This window comes from Psittacula echo (assembly GCF_963264785.1).
Source record: "Psittacula echo genome assembly, chromosome: 4".
In the NCBI taxonomy this organism is placed as follows: domain Eukaryota; kingdom Metazoa; phylum Chordata; class Aves; order Psittaciformes; family Psittacidae; genus Psittacula; species Psittacula echo.
The window spans coordinates 40363795-40380748 of NC_137738.1; the positions used below are offsets into that span (position 1 = coordinate 40363795).

At 38.9% G+C, this 16954-nt stretch overlaps 1 protein-coding gene across 1 annotated transcript in view; it reads left to right on the forward strand.

Moving 5' to 3' along the window:
- The window catches only part of MTHFD1L (methylenetetrahydrofolate dehydrogenase (NADP+ dependent) 1 like), a gene marked incomplete at both ends in the record, with an annotated part of 146668 nt that overhangs the window by 100403 nt on the left and 29311 nt on the right, over positions 1-16954 (forward strand). The window contains 2 exons of the mRNA XM_080615238.1: positions 3639-3746; positions 5413-5565. Coding sequence (XP_080471364.1) covers positions 3639-3746; positions 5413-5565 — 261 coding nt within the window. The remainder of the gene's footprint in view (positions 1-3638; positions 3747-5412; positions 5566-16954) is intronic.

Here is a 16954-nt window from a genome sequence, read left to right on the forward strand (position 1 = left end):
TTTTTAAATATCATTATTACCATAGCTTTCCAGATAGCAGAGGTTCTGTGGAACGAGGTTGCTGTTCATACGAGTGCATCGACACCCACCATTTGAATGAGACTTTTCATCCTTCTTTCATTAGGACTGTTTTACTGATGTCTGGCAGATAGTTTCTAGTACTATTTCTAGTATTTAGTAGTTCAAGGCACTGAGGGTGCCGTGTTGTTCACAAGTGGGAATGAACAATTGGTTCAGGAACACCCTAAGCCATTGTAGAAAATTCTCAGACAAAAAAAGTGAGAGATGTAAAATTACTTCTATTTTCTGAGTGTCTAAGATACATGGTTTCTGCTGGCAAATGTTTGACCAAGGTGTTTAAGGTACAAATAGGTGGCTCACATGATTTTTTTAGAAGAGTCTGGTATCAGCTGGAGAAAAAAATCCAGCTTAAAATCCCTTAATGATTTAGTTCCTTGTGCAATATGCCTCTATTTTTCAACCCCGTCAAATTCAGTTAAGCACTTTTTCATATGAATTAGCACTGTGAAGCATTACTACATATGGTGACTGCCTGTGCCCATCAGTTGGAGTTTTTCCATAGTAAAGAGCTGAATAATCAACAGTTTTGTTGAAAACCTAAAGCTAAACTTGCCTTTAAAGACTAAATAAAAAAAAGTAAGAATTGTTCCTACAAGTGTCTTGTAAAAATCCAGGCTTCTGGTATGTCATATATGTAAAAAGTCTCTTGAATTACTAGGGCTTCTTTTCTGATAAATACCAGTAAGTTATCTTCAAGCAAAATGAATTTTTTTTTCTCATGTAAAGTACGAGGTGGCTTTTCTTTCAAAAATACTTCTTTAAGTTAAATTAAAATGAAGTTTTCCAGCAGTATTACTAGATAACTGAAATACAGGGAACTTTTTAGCTCTAAATGCTGTTACATTGTGATTCTAAATAGATAATCACTTAAAAATCCCACTAAATACTAGGAAACAGGTGGATCATTAGCATGGTGTGGTGCTCAAACTCCTACTTGAGCCTACTCCTCAAAACTTCAGGAAGGAAGGGTGTTTAAGAGTGTGCACATGCATGGACTGTCTTAATATGTATAGAGCATCTGTGCCTCCCTGCTGATTTCTCTCCTAATTAGGCTTAGCGAGGGCTCATCTGCCTGTGTTGGGAGATTAAATAGGCTCAAACTCTCCTCTAACACCGTGCACATAGCCTCACCTGTTTGTAAGAGCCTGCCTTGCAAAAATATATGATGATCTCAGAAAACCACTTTTGTTTGCCATGCACGCTCCCGTATCAGCTGGTGATTCTTCTGAGTTTACATTTCAAAATGTGAGGTGTGGGTACTGGTCTGAAAAGTATCTGAAATTCTAGTTAAAAAAAGATATCTGTAGAGATACAGTTTGACTGTCCAGTTCGACTCAGTCTTGCAAGGTATTGCACAAAGCCTAGGAGGAGCAGAATGCCACCACTGTTATTAAAGCAGTCTCCTCTGATGTTAGCCAGAGCTCTGCTGGGTTTCATTTGGAAACTACAGCTCCACTGTGAGAGAGCTGAGGGCATAGCTATTATGCTGCTGTCAAATTAGTTTGAAATATTTTGACACAAATGTAAGTTGAATCTAAATGAAAATCTCCATCTCAATGAATTTACTGATGTTTAAACAGAAAGCTGTTAGTTTTGACGTCAGCCTACTGACAACAGAGAGTAGTATTCCGTTTGCCGTTGCTGTTGCTGTTAGTCCTGGACATCAAGCAAGCAGTGCTCGAAAAGCAAGTTAGCAGACGTTTTGCACATCTTCTGTGGTGTTTAAAACTGCCATTGGTATGAACATATTTAATAACCTGAGAGAAGTTTCATCTTGTGACAGCTATCTATATCCATTCAGCTTAATGCTGGCAGGTATTATATCCAGGATATTTGCAATGCATTATCTCCAATCCTCATTGGATTTTTTTGCACTGCTTGGATTCCTTTAAAAAGCCTGAAGTCAGGAACATGACATCATTCCACCCAATTGAGGTGCAATACACATACAGTCAGTATGTTCACAAAGCGTCTTGTGGAACATCTTTAAACCTCACTTTGAAGTTTCCTGTCTGAGGGGGGATTTTATTTGAGCCTTAGTAGCTTTCAACTGTCTTATATTGAAGTTACTTGAAAGTCTGCAAGCTTCTTTTCTTGTGATGTCTGTGTTACTGGATTTATTTATTAATGTAAAGGCAGACTACTTTAAACTTTAATTTTTCTAAAATTCAATCATAAATACAAAAAAGGTCAGTCTGACACAAGCCCTTCAACTGATGCATCTTTGCAGAAAACCCATTACTTCTAGACAGGCATTGCAAAAATGTTATTAACTGTGGAACTTCCTATAAATGCACCAGATAGAGTTTGTTATTCACAAACCAATTCCTTGCATTTGTTGGAATAAAATGAAATGCTTCTCTTTTGAGTTCTTGTGCATCCTGTGTTGCTTTAGATTATCAAGTCTTCTTCCCCAGGTGGTATCTCTTTAGATTTTGTTCAACTTCTTCTTCTACACGTATTGTTAATTAAATGTGCTAGAGTACCAATTGCTGGGATGGGATGTTCCTTGGAGTATTGCACGCATCTCGGGCCAACTGTGGTCAGCACTGAAGTAGCTGGACTGATGGAATGATCCTTCCTTCATCTTCCTGTTCTTATTGAAAGAAGTCAGAGAGGATTGCTTGTTTAAAATAGGCCATATGGGTGACAGTTGCTCTCTCCAAGGTCATTCGAAACCAAAAGAGAGAAAGAGGAAGGCATTGTTTATGCTAAATAAACAGAAATGAAGGCACAAAAAAATAAATGCCTGGTCTGACCACAAAAAAAACCTGTCTGCTGCAAATCTGTGAAAAGTTTCTAATGGCTTAAATGTGGGAGTCTACATCTGACTTCAAATAGAAGCCATAAAGGCAGAATGTGTTCAGTTTGAGCTGACTAACATGATGTGGATACTCATAGAGGCAGGGGTTGAACTTAAGTGTCTTGTCTTAAGTGTATGCTAGAATGCTTTCATTTTTATTTTTTTTAACTGTCCAAAGTGCTTTACAATATCAGTGCTACAATTCAAGATACATATTTTAGGAAGGATAGGAGGTGAGAATCAAAAAAAAAGAAACTATGATCAAAGGGGCAGTGAGGAGAAGCAAGAAATTCTGCTAGTTTCTTGCTTCTCAGAAGAACCTTCCCTGACTGCCTACTACGTTGCCTTGTCCACTCACTGTGTAGAATATCTTTACTGTGAAATGGAATTTGTTTGTCTAGTGATCCCTGTTAATCCAGTGGAGCTTGCTTCGTTGTGTCTGCAGTGTTTGCTGACTCTTGATCTTTAAAACTACATGGCAGTAATTTTCTTCCCCACTTAGGCAAGAATGTAAGCTCATGTTGTCAACTCTGTAATGCACGAATTGTGCAGGTCCTAAATGATGGTCATAATTCCTGTACCTGTCACTGAATATCATATCGATCACCAGTGCCCTTTACTTGCTTTTATGCTTTAGCAAGTCTGTTTAACAAAGATCAATTTAAATGAGAGATTCAGATTTCTCACTTAGCAAACCAGATCCTAGTTTCTCTTGGCTAGTGTTCATCCTTGTATTATTTCCTTGTCTTTGCAGCTTCCTATTGTTGAAAAAATAAGGATCATTGCTCAGAAGGTGTATGGAGCTCAGGATATAGAGTTGTCTCCTGCTGCACAGTCACAAGTTGATCGTTACACCCAGCAGGTAAGAACATGAGTGAATTATGCAGTCAGATATCTGCTGGATGAGAGTCTTAAGAAACATCAGGGTGTAGAAGGTTCTCAGATTGCGGTGTTTATTAAAGCTTTGCTAACAGGCATGAACTTACCCATGGTGCTAAACTGTGGAGGTCAGTAGAGATTGGTTTAGATTAGATTAGATAGAATAAAATGGTTTTAAACTTGAAAGCTATCTCATCTCCTGCAAGAGATATATGGTGTTTGGAATCGTTCAGAGGTTATTTGTGACACTCTATACTTTCTATGCATAGGGGTAATTTTGGATTACTGCCTTAAATGTGACAACTGCACATCTGCAAAAGTAGCAGTTAGTGAATTTGCCTAGTTTTGGCATGAGTGTTCACCTGTACCAGCAAAAAATGAGTTTGCAAACATAAAAATATCTGCACACAGCTATGTGTGTTGATAACAAAGCTCCCAATACATGCAAAATGTTCGGGTTTTTTTCTCTTCCTACTATTTTCAATGGGTTATAGATGCTGAAAGGTGAAATAGATCACCATTCCTACAGCATGTGGGAGTGGGCTTTGTTACAGTTTGAAAACAGTTTTGAAACCATAATAAAAGGTGAATGTATTTTCTGTAATGGAACAGCTTCTGCATGTAAACGAGGCTGGAGCCTTCCTTTCAGAAAATAGAAACTGTGGATGATGTGTCATGGAAAAATTCCCGAGTATACTTCAGTAGCCTAGTCAAACAGGCAGAAATATAGCCGGCTTCTCTTACACAAGTCTCCTGAGGATTAATTTGATTTTCTAGATGGATAAGAAGCTTACCTAGTGTACTTGAAGCAAAATAATCCATTTCTTTATCTTTTCCTTCTGTGATTCTCTAATCCATTTTTTAGTCTAAACATTGGTAATATTAGGAAATAATTTCACAATGTCATTAAGGAATTGTCAGCAGTGGGCTAGAGAGGCAGTTCCCTGCAGTGCTGCCTCTCCTCCTGGCCTTGTGAATTGCATGCCTGTATGTCAGGGAATTGAACAGAAGAGCGGAATGAGCTTGAGTCAAGGTTAATCAAAAACCTGGCGGACAAATAGTGTTGGGGGAGCTGCTGAGGGCCTTTCCCTGATTTTCTACTACTTTTTGAGTCATTAGTGGAGAGGGTGCCATCACCTCATACAGTTTTTTTCTTGTTTAAAAACAAATCAAAGCATTATTAGCCTTTTGTATTTACTTCCAAGAAGACATTAGTACCCTTAGAGAGCTTTGGACTATGAATCCTGTTCTCAGATCCAAGTAGGTCATTAAAGTCCAGAAGGAAGTGCTGTACTGAGTTTTATTAAGTTGGTGTACATTTCTTGTTCAGTCGAGTGCCTGTTCTGCGCCCTTCTTGACAATAGCACACTAGCCATTGTATAGGCAAATTTGCACCTAACTGTAGATTGAGAACTCCCTCTACAAGCTGGATATCACTACAGCTAAGAGCCTGAGCTGAGAGGGAATAGCATGCAAAACACAGTATTCTGTTGTTTTCTGAAATATTAGCGGTTAAGAAACTGAGGTTAACTATTGCTATATGGATTTTTGGGTTACTGGAAGATACTGATAACAAAGTGAAAACATATAATGTCTTTACTGTAATCTTAAAAACATTTTTTGATTATTCTCTTTCCCTTTTCTGTTAGGGATTTGGAAATCTTCCCATTTGTATGGCAAAAACTCATCTATCCCTCTCCCATCAGCCTGAAAGGAAGGGTGTTCCCACTGGTTTCGTTTTGCCAATTAGTGATGTGCGAGCCAGTATTGGAGCTGGATTCATCTACCCTTTAGTAGGAACGGTGAGTGCAGTGTATTCAACTCAGTCACTCCCCTTCCTTTGACCCAGCTTGACAGGGAAGTGCATTTCCTGTTTGTCTCTAAAAATAACATGTAGAACCAGGTGAGTTCTTGGGGGTTTGTAAAGATTTTATCCTGACATTTTTTGTAGCTCTACATTGATAGGAAAGGAGAGTTATGAAAATGTAATATCGTATAAGAGCTTTGATTACAGGGTCTGAGGGAAAGGCTCTTGCCATTGGTTCTGTTTCTGATGTTTTTCAGCTGGTCTAGAAGAGTTAGCCACCCTAATGCTGCAGAAAAGTTAATTTATGTGTCTGTTGCCTTTCCTTATTTAAATTGCAGCCTGTAAATAACTGTAGTGATATGATCATATTCTAAATGTTAAATTTTTCATCCGTCATTACAAAGCATTGTAATGTATTTAGACGAAAGGATTTTGTTAGGAAAAAGTGTATAATTAAAATGATTGCTTTTTAGCTGATGAGCCTGATCTATTCCCAGTCCTTATGAACATCTCTGCTGGTTCTGTAAAAGTAAGTGATGATGGAAAAGGATAGATTTCTAACTGCAGAAGTAGTAGCACATTCTTTCTCCTTTTTTAGAGATTTAAACAATGAGGTGCTAAATAGAGGCAATTGTCATTCTTTCTTCCTACCTGTCCTTAAAAGTACAGAGTTAGATTAGGGAGCTACTGATATTTTGTTCCCTGACATGCCTCATCAAAGTTGCTGGGAAGCTAGTTAGCTCATGCCTTTTGCCAGTCATGCACATCTTATTCCAAACAGTAGTTGAACTGCATCTGACATCTCACAGCATGAAGTATTACTTACATGTAGCTGATTCATTGGATGATGCTAGAGAAGGGATGCAAAAGCCATCGCATTTCTGGAAAGAGTACTCTCCCCATGTTATCTTATCTTTCCAGAGCACGGCCTGATTTCCTTGCATAGCAGTACACTTAGGAAAGGTTGAAAGTTTCTAATCTATTGTTTTGAATTCCCTCTGAAACAATCAACTGTTTGAAACAAGGAAGGAAGTACTTTCTGATCAGGAGAGTTCCTGGAGTTCAGGAAACTGTGTCACTCTAACTCACTGGACTTGGGGTTATGCTTTCCTTCTGCATGGCCACATTATGCGCCAGAAGTGGAGCACAGCTGTGTGTTTAAATTGCGTAAGACCAAATTCCAATTGCTGGTGACAGAATAAAATTTGTCAGAAGTTCTAGTATCTCCTTCATGGCCTGGATTCAAGTTTGTACTGTAAGTTGTGTGTCATAAAGTTGTAAGGAATGAAAGTGAAGAATGGGCAGCAACTAATTCCAATCCATGAGGGAGCTATTCTATAGGATGTCAGAGTGAAATGTTCTTGGGTTGAGCCGTCTGAATGAGTCACACATTGCACACTTCGATATGAACTAGCTGCAGTTCAGTCTCATAAATCCATAGGAACTGTCCATAGGAGCAATATAAACCAAACAAGTTCAAGCATTACCTCTCATTTTCAGTTTCCGCTTAGAACAAAAAAAAAAAACCCACTGTTCTTGTGGAGGACATTTTATCTATGGGATTTCTTACCGAGGGATATTGTAAAAAATACACCCAAGTTAGTTACACTGACTTTGATGAGAGGTAGTATAGCCATGGAGTTCTTCCCATGTCAGGAAGTGTAGGCAGTATACTCTTAGTGTTATATATTTCAAGAGAGTTTGTAGGGCAAGGTACTATATAAACATAAGATCGCCAAGAACTAAAAATCTAAATAGACATCGATCATTGGTTGGTTGGAAAATATTGCTAACGTTCAGGAATGTAAGATAGAACGCTCCTTGGAACTTTCACAATTGCCACAAATCAAAATGAATGAATGAATATGAATGTATTCCTAACATCCTTACCATACAATTCTTTCTCTGTAATAAAATTTATGGCAAGACATCCAGCTTGCTGCCTTTCAGAATTGTCGGTTGTGACCATTGGGAAACAAGCAGGAGTTGTACCACTGCTTTTGAGATCGCTTTTCTATTTTGGCACCTTCAGATTTTTTGTGTGTGTTGCTGTTAGCAATTAAGTATTAGGACTTTTTCTGTTGTGCAAGAAGGAATATTTTTGTTGTCAGGTTCCAAAACTGAAAGTCTTCCTTTGACAGTTCTCGTAGTAATAAAGCTATCTGAAAATGTCAACAAGAACAAAGCGACTATAAAAGGGCATGTCCTGAAGGTTTACAGTGGCTGGAGACCAGATGCCGCAAGGAGAGGAATTACAGAAATCCTGGTGACAATATATGATGAAAGCATCCAGTCATGACAGTGAATTGGATTTCTTTATATAGGAAGAAAAGAAAGAGTATGTATTTTTTCCTTTTTTTACTTGCTGGCTAATTGTATTCATGGAAAAGGATCCTTCATATCTAAGCTGTTTAGAGCCTTCTTAACAGCTAAGACCTTTCTGATGGAAGAATAAATGCTATTGGACAACACCTTTGTTAAAGTTGCAATGACAATTCTGATGTTAGTTACATGCCAAACTCCATTCTCAGAGCAAATTTTTTATTGGACAAGCTCCTCACACTCTAACCTGGCAGAACTTTTCAGTGTTAAAGCAGGTTGTTAGAATTCTACTCCAATTTAATTGGGAAGAGCAATACAAATGGAAGAGATAAGTACTGCTAAAAGATAATAAAATATCTGCACTAATTAGTGTTTGTAGTTTAACGTTGGTATTAACACATGTAAATTAATTAGATTTATATTTACCCCAGCACTGACAGGCGATCCTTTTTTTTTCTCTTTTTTTTCTTTCTTTTTTTTTTTTTTTAACCTAAATATTTAATATGTTGTCTTCATATTCTCTAAGCTGTATTTGTTTTGTGTTATGGTTGGCTCTGGTTCCCTCAGAGCATGGAAGTCTTTCCAGGAAAAATTTGCTGAGCCTTATCAGAGGAGATCAGCAGTGAAACAAGAGGTGCATTTAATTAACACTGGCACAGCTTTTATGCAAGTTCTCTGTGACCATGACCCAGAGGGCTACATCACTCTCACAGGTGGACTGTTGACATCATTGCTTGGCTCAATAGAGTGATGGCAGGAAGACTGCTGGAGTATATGTAGGAAACCAGTGAGGTCATTCACTAGCAATGCTTGGGTGGAGAATCATTAGATTTTTGTAGTATGTGTAGTATGTCCACCCCCACCCAAAAAGCCATTGCAGTTTGGTGCTTTCTCACATTCAGCCACGTTTCCATTGTTCTCTTTCATGTGGTGTGCAAGAATGCAGGCTGGTCATAGAAGTAAAGTCTGTTGTCTTTTATCTTTGTGAAGTGACAGTACCAAGTCACTGGTGCAGGTAATACAGCTGTGTTTGAATCACAGTGAGATTTTTAAATATGTACTACCCTTTTCCAGCCGTGCACTTTTGTTTTAATGGGTTAAATATACAGACAAGTATGCAGAGCCTTTGGAGCCACACCAGCCCCCAAATTCTCACAGCAAACATCTTTCAGATATCAACATATCTGAGAAAGGGTTGGTCTGTTGCAGAAATATTATTTTTTTCCTGATAGAAAAAGCAGTTCAAGTTTCTGGAGGTAGTTCTGAAACTATATCCTCTGGGAAGGAACTCTTGGGGTGATCCAGTGTGGTTTGAAATCAGTTTATGGGAGTAATAAAGCCCTAATTCACTTGTGGGGTGAGAGCCAGGACTGTCCTGCTAAAATATTACCTGAATATTGTAAGGGGGGAAAAGACCTTGAAAGTAAATATTTTTATGAATATTTTAAGAAGGAAAATGTTGTTCCCTGTTGCATTAATTTCTTCTTTCATAGTGGTTAAGAGCTTAACAAGTTTTAAAGGTGTCTGTTGAACATAAGCTGGAGTCCAGGCCCAGATGAAGTGAAATTGCAGTTTCCCTGTGGTGCATGAGGCCCATCTCCAAACTGTCATTTTGTCACTTCCCTCCGTCTCTCTTATGGGACAGCTGAATAATTATTGGTTGATTGCCCAACTCTTCCTAACAACATATGTAACATAGAGTATTTTTTCAAAAACATAAATGTTGGTGAGATTTCCATTTGCCTCATAAAACATTTAGCTTACAATGCAATTTTATATCGTTTACAAAGGAGTAGTGCTCTGCTAGGTATTCCAACCTCTTTCAGTCAGAAGAATTGCCCCTGATGATGTGGCTCTTGCCACTTACCTTTGGTGTTCTGTAGTTGCTGTGTTGTAGCAGTACTCAGAAGTCCCCAGGCAGCTGGTTGTAAAAATACTGGGTGCTCATAGACTCTGCAGGCAGGTTTTGAGATAACTGCAGTAAGTGTGGGAAAAGTTGCAGAAGAGGAAATGGATGAAGTTAAACTCACATGGGAAGTGTAGGCTAGCAATTGTGCAGTCCTTAACTGAAAAATGCTAACAGGAAAAGCCCATGCTCTCCTCTGTTAGATGATGTGCCTTTGCATTTATTACAGTAGGTGTAACTCCTCTCAGGAAGGAGGGAAAGACATTTTCTGAATTACACAGGGCACATCGTTCTGTATAGTGGCATGGGGTGCACATGCAAAAATGCTGAATGATGTTACACTTGATGGAAGACTGGGTAGGGTTGACAGGGCAGAGGGTGAGTAGTAAGATCAATGGCTGTAAGTGAAGGTCAGTCAGCTTTAGTTCTTTGTGTTTAAAAGCTAGATGCTGAGAGATGGTTGGTGTAGCAACAGCAAATCCATCTGTGTTCCTTTGTGGATTCATGATGCAGTTGTGGCAGGATTGGGTTGGCCAGAAAAGGTCTCTGTAGGTGAGGCAAAAATAGACCCAGATGAATGATTTAGCTGAAGGGACGAGGATAAAGTTGTAGATTTTAAAGAGAAAGGGGTATGTGGCAGCCTTTGGAAATGTCCCAGGTGTGTGGCCTATGAGGTATTTAAGATTCAAGGATGACTATGGCCATTTGTGATGAGGAGATGGGAACAGAAGAATTGGAAAGACAGGATTGGCTGGAAAGGAAAAGAAATTAAATTGAGTTATACCAGTGGGAGGAGATACTTGTGAAATTATTTGAAGACACATCCAAGATCTACACGGAGAACTGGAAAATGGCACTGAAGTAAAAACGACAAGGGTAAAAGAGATTTGAAGATGTTCCAAACGCATTAGCTGAAAAAATGACATGATCTAAGATCTGGCCAGGAAGAACTCATAGGAGTAATTGGCAGATATAGTTACAGGAGAACAGAACATGCCTTGGTGATGACTAAGGATTTTTTTTAAACCAAAGAGAAAAAGAGTTTTGCTGGCTTGAAAAATGTATTATCATTTCTGTAACTTTTGAAAGTACGTAGAGAATAATGAATTCTATAATTTTATGGTTCTAATTTAAATGATTGTTCAGAAATTTTCATATGCTCTGAGCATTTGCTGTTTACTTCAATTATATTAAACTGATGTGGATAAGCAGTGCTTGTTGGAAACAGAGTAAATATACTTTGCTTCAGAATATTGCACTTCCCTGCCATAGTTGATAAGCTGTGACACAGACATATGGTAAGATATCCCCTTACACTCTCAAAAAAAACCCCAAACCACCTCTCTTCCTCCTCTTGACAGATAATGGAGACAAAGTATTTAGATTCTGTGTAGTTCGTGCTGTCTCTCCTGACTGCTGGTTGTCTGCAAATAAACATTTAACCTACATTACAATATAGTACAATGTATTGCCTTTTCTGAATGAAAGACCAGGTCCAATTCCTAGTCATATCAGCAAAATTAATTTGGAACTTACTACAGCTTCCTTCAACCTAGCCTTACATTCCTCAAGGGCCAGCACTTGCACCCAGCAGAGCTAAAGGAATGGTTTTGCTTTGTTTTCTATTGAGAAGAAAAAAGAAGTATAGGCATGCGTGTTATTTCAGCAAATTGAATATCTGGAGGAGGACTTGTTTCTTTGGGACAGGATGAAACCATTAGACAGCATATCACAGAAGAAAATAGACCCTGTGGTTTGGTAAGCTATTTAATGTTTAGATTAGATGAGATTTTTCTCAATACAACCTCCATTATAAGCAATTTCAGTATGACTGTTGTAAATTAGTTCTTTGTATTTGGAGTGTCCATGTTATTTTCCCGTCTTACCATATTTTAACCCTTGTCAGAGAAGAATTCTTTTATGCAAATGTTTAAATTTGCCTCTAACCACTTGAAAATTGACTTTTTAATTACAAAAAAAGAACCTGGTGTATTTCTTTTATCTGACAGGTTTACTTGGTCATCTTTTCCAAAGATATTTGTATTAAATGCGTCTATAGAAACATAACATTATGTTCAAGCTCTTAGACTTAAATAATAAACGTGTTGGTGTCAACTTAAAATAGTTTATCTGAATAGGTCCCTTAAAACAGATGTTTATTTACAAGTACAAAAAGTGACTTTCATGTTTCATTTTAGTCAGTAAGTGATACCCTGAAAATGCATTTTGGGAGCCTCCTATTCCTTGAGGGAATATTACCTTACCTCCTTTGCTTTGCATGCAAAGGAGCAGAGGACATCATCAGCCATCATGCTATCATCGAAGGTATGGTAGGTTGTAGCTGCTGCAGAGGAATTTCTCAAACTGGTATGCCTAGATCACAAGTGCTTTAGCACATGTTTTCAGTTAAGATTAGCTGACTTGACACATCAGCTTAGGCAGTATAGATTCATTGATCAAGAGTAGTGCCTGGCTAGTGTGGACAATTTTAAGTGATGCTGGAACAAAGATAACTCAGTATGTTCTGAAACAGTTTCCTTCAGTATGGTTGTTAATGTTTTGCCCTTTTCAGACCTGCAAATTTGTATGTAATGAACTCAGTGCAGCTGTCTTAGGCTGCTAATGCTATTATTGTAGGCAAATAAAATGAGAATCACCTGTAGTATGCATGCAGCCAAAGGGGCACCTCTGTGAAAGCATAGTTTCTTCAAGGACTTCAGAGAGTCTGGGAGTCATTAAGATCCTTGCTGTCTGTTCCAGTAAGACCTAACCATGAGCATGGTTATGTTTTCTATCTGTTTCATTCCCTTGCCTCTAATGTACAGTGTGTGATCCCAGGCAAGAATGGATATAACTGCATCAGTTAAGAAAGGGAAAAATCAAGAGATTGATATTTCGTATGGAGATAAGAGCTCTTTGAATTATGTACATTAACCTATTTGCATGGGGCTTGCTATTAACAAAGATACATCAGTTGAAAGTGAGAAGTGTAATTTGAACAGAAGCCAGCAGTAATTTTGGACCATTGCCCTTAGTTTTTACATGTGACTTCAGACATGAAATATGGACATTACAGTGGAAATGTAGGCATATGCAAGTTTGAGCAGTTAGTGAAAGCCTTGCTGAGTGGTCTCCAGGGCAAAGAGGAGGACTGGTGACTGACTCAAGCAGCTCATGGCAGCTACTCCGTGGTGCAGCACTGCTGCCTGCCCACCCTGATCCTCACCCATAGCTCTGACTGCTGTGTACTTGTGCCGGTTCAGAGCAAATAAATGAGTTTGATTAAGAGCTCATTCAATTAATCAGCCTCATATGGACTTTGATCAAATGCGAAGAGGTGTACAATAGGTCTATGGAACATCTTGAAACTGCAGCATTAAGGGATAATGCTATCTATACAGAAGATGTACAGACTTGAGCGTTAGAGAGGGCAGCCAGATATTTACTTTCCCTGTTCATGATACTTTGGATGACTTGCGGCATGAAGAGGCTGGTGCTGCCAGGCCCAGGGATCACTGAGTCTGGTGGCTTTGGGGCAGGTTGGGTATCGCTGCTACCTGTGTCAGTTCAGCTTGGTAGCAGCAGCCATGCTCTGTGACTTCCAGCTTTCTGCTGTTCCTCCATATAGGGATGAAATGAAATTGTGTTTCATGCTAACTGTTTTTGTTTGTTCAGGCTGATAAACTCTTTAGTTTCTTCAGCTTCTGAAAAGGTAGCTTGTGGCTCAACACTGGAAATGTAGAGATTCAGCCATTTTACTAAGGAAGTAATAGTTACCTTTTTTAAACTCCTGTATATATGTATTTTTTTGAGAGGCTGTGTTATGCTCACTGAAAGAAAAAAAAAGGTCCCTTCAACATTCTTCCACATCTATTTTTCAAATGATGATTTGCAGATTTAAAAAGTATGGATTCCGTGGTAGGCAGCAAAAAACATTTGGGTCAAATAACTGATATTTTTCCAGACTGTCCAGTAAGACAAACTATCTAGCAGATGTAGATAACTGTATATTTGAGTTTGGCAACTAACTGTTATTGCACCTCTAAAAGAGATTTAAGGTTAATAGCAGGAACCTAGCTGGAGGCTGCAAGTCTGTGACGGAACAGTTTTATTGAGTTCCAGATAAATAAGGTGAAAGGTGTTTTGAACTTAATAATGTTCCCAGCAAATTGCTTTTTTTCATTAAATTGTGAAATATAGGATGAACAATGTGCTAATTGACATTAAAGAAGAATGAATATTTGTGCCTACTGGTCAAGGGGTTATCCTTATTAAAACAGGAAATAGACTTTGATTTTCTGTTTTCAAGTATTTTCTCCATAAACTCTGCATGAAAAATTGAGGTTAAAAATAAGTTACACTTTTACATAGTAAAATATACGTCTATTATTAGTTAACAAATAGCTTATATATGGAAGGAAGGGCATTTTTCAGATTGCTTTACATTGAGGCACATGCATCCTGCAAATACTTCACCAAATAGCAATTACTGAGGAATTAGAAACTGGGCTCCTCTAATTTATTACATTGTGACATGGGCTTTATAGAAATTACAGTACTTAACATCTGCATATCACTTTCTATTAGCAGTTTGCTAGACAAGCAAATTTTTGATACTGTTTTTAAAATAAGGAATCCAGAGATGCAAACAGTAAGGTCTCGCTGACAGATCAGGGGCAGGACAATGAATAAAATTCATGGTTTCCTGGACTGCGAAATCATGAGATGTTTATGTCTATGAATGTAAAGAATCAGCTTAGGGTATTTCCATGGTAGAAGGCTGACCTACGTTCTGTGGACAACACTAAAAGATAAAGTTATGCTGCTACTCCTCCTCTACTCCACCCACCCACCCCAAAATCCTGAAGCATTTCCTGAGATATTCATCATGTGTCCGTATTTAAAATAAATAAATAAATAAATAAATAAATAGGCAGTACACATGCTGGCATGCTGTATTTTGCCTTTGATAAGTGGTAATAGGCTTAGTTTGAAAAGACCAGTCTTTTTTCACTTCTGAAACTGTGAAATGTCATGAATAGAGTGTTACCTTTTGACATAACTGAGAAGGGGGTAGCATAAAACCACTTCAATATTGGCTTAGATGCCTATAACTCAAGAAATGTCTCTCAGAAGAGAGAGTTCATTAAAAACAGTATTCTCAGCATGATACAAGTGGCCCACAGGCTTCTACAGATGCAGCACTTTTGATACTCAGCAAGACTGCTTGATGCTGCCCCGTGGCCGTTGTCATTTACCCCATGCAACTCTACAGCCGTGGGAAGGAGTGGCTGGAAAAGCTTCCTGGGGGAAAGGACCTGGGGATGTTGGTCGACAGCTGGCTGAACATGAGCCAGTTTGTGCCCAGGCAGCTAAGAAGACCAGTGGCATCTTCTATCAGAAATAATGTGTCCAGCAGGGCCAGGGCAGTGATCATCGCCCTGTACTCGGCATTGGTGAGATCACACCTTGAATCCTGTGTTCAGTTCTGGACCCCTCACTACAAGAAAGACATTAAGGTGTTAGAGCAGGTTTAGAGAAGGGCAACACAGCTGGTGAAGGGTCTGGAGCACAAATTTGATGAGGAAGGGCTGATGGAATTGGGGTTGTTTGGTTTGAAAAAGAGAAGGCTCAGGGGGGACCTTATCACTCTCTACAACTACACGAAAGGAGGTTGTAGTGAGGTGGGTGTTGGTCTTTTCTCCCAAGTAACAAGTGATAGGACAAGAGGCAACAGCCTCAAGTTGTGCCAGGGGAGGTTAAGACTGGATATTAGGGAAAAAAATTTGCTAAAAGGAGTGTCAGGCACTGGAACAGGCTGCCCAGAGGCATGGCGGAGTCACCATCCCTGGTATTATTGAAAAGATGTGTAGATGTGGTGCTTAGGGGCATGGTTTAGGGGTGGACTCAGCAGTGCTAGGTTAATGGTTGGACTTGATGATCTTAAAGATCTTTTCCAACCTAAACAATTCTGTGATTCTGTCTGTCTTCCCTTGTCTGCTCTTCCTGTACACTGGTGAACATCATGTGTCAAAAGATTATTTTCTTCTATATTTTCCTTAATAGAAGGAAAGGAAGAATAAGGTGCTTATCCTTGTGTGCTTGAGAAAATTCTGCTCCCGAGCAGAAATAATGTTGCGGTAGTTGACAGCATTTGTGTCCGAGACTACAACCCTACTCTGGACATCCTGTCAGCTTGTCCAGAATGGTGCTTTACTCTCTCCACCTATTTCTCCATGATGAATAAGTCTGCCAGCTTTACTTATCTTTTATACCTACTATTTTCTCCTCATATTTTGGGTGATAAGAGTGTATTCAGTTTTACATCAAGATTGGGCCTCTCCAGTTAAATGCCTATTCCACACAGCTTTGGAGAAAATTCTGTTTAATGCTTCCTTCTCTTTTACATTGTAAAAGCCAAGAACATTATTTCTTGGCCTGGAGCTGGACTTCTAAGAAGGACCTTTTCATAGGCCTGTGAAGAAGAAATATGGTCAGGTCTGGAATAACAGTTGGACAGGTAAGCCAGGAAATAACTGTATCTGTCCTTACCGCTTTTGACGACTACATACAAAAGTGTGTCAGTATGAGGTATCTTACCAACACCATTGAAAATTCTTTATTGCTGACTGTGATGCAGCAGCTGCATTATGGTATATTTTTGTCATAGAGGAAAATTTCCCCAGAACCCAACAGCAGCTACAACCACCTCAGCATGAAAAGCCTTAGGCTGATGTAGAGCCCAAGCCACAGTCTGCACATTTTTCCTGTATTTGGAAGCTGTATGTTAGTTAGATGTTCTGAAAGTGCAGTATAAGGTGCTGTGTGAAGACAGGCTTGGCTTGTGAGTTTGTCACGTGCAGGGTTGTATGTAAGACTAATCCTTTCATTTGGGTGATCCCAATGAAACACGCTGAGTAATGGTGCAGTCTGGACAGCCGCAAGAAACAGGAGTGGAATGGGGCACAAGATACAAGTGTTTTCTTTTATGGCAAAGTTTAGCTTTTTGGAAACATTTTAAACTCTTACCTCTGTAGCTATGTGGTGGCTGATAATCCCATATTAGCTATGCCAGTGTTTGATACTGTGTATAGGTTGGTGGCTGGCAGCTGGACATTCAGCTTTTGCTTGAAGTATAAAAATGTTTAACATAAAA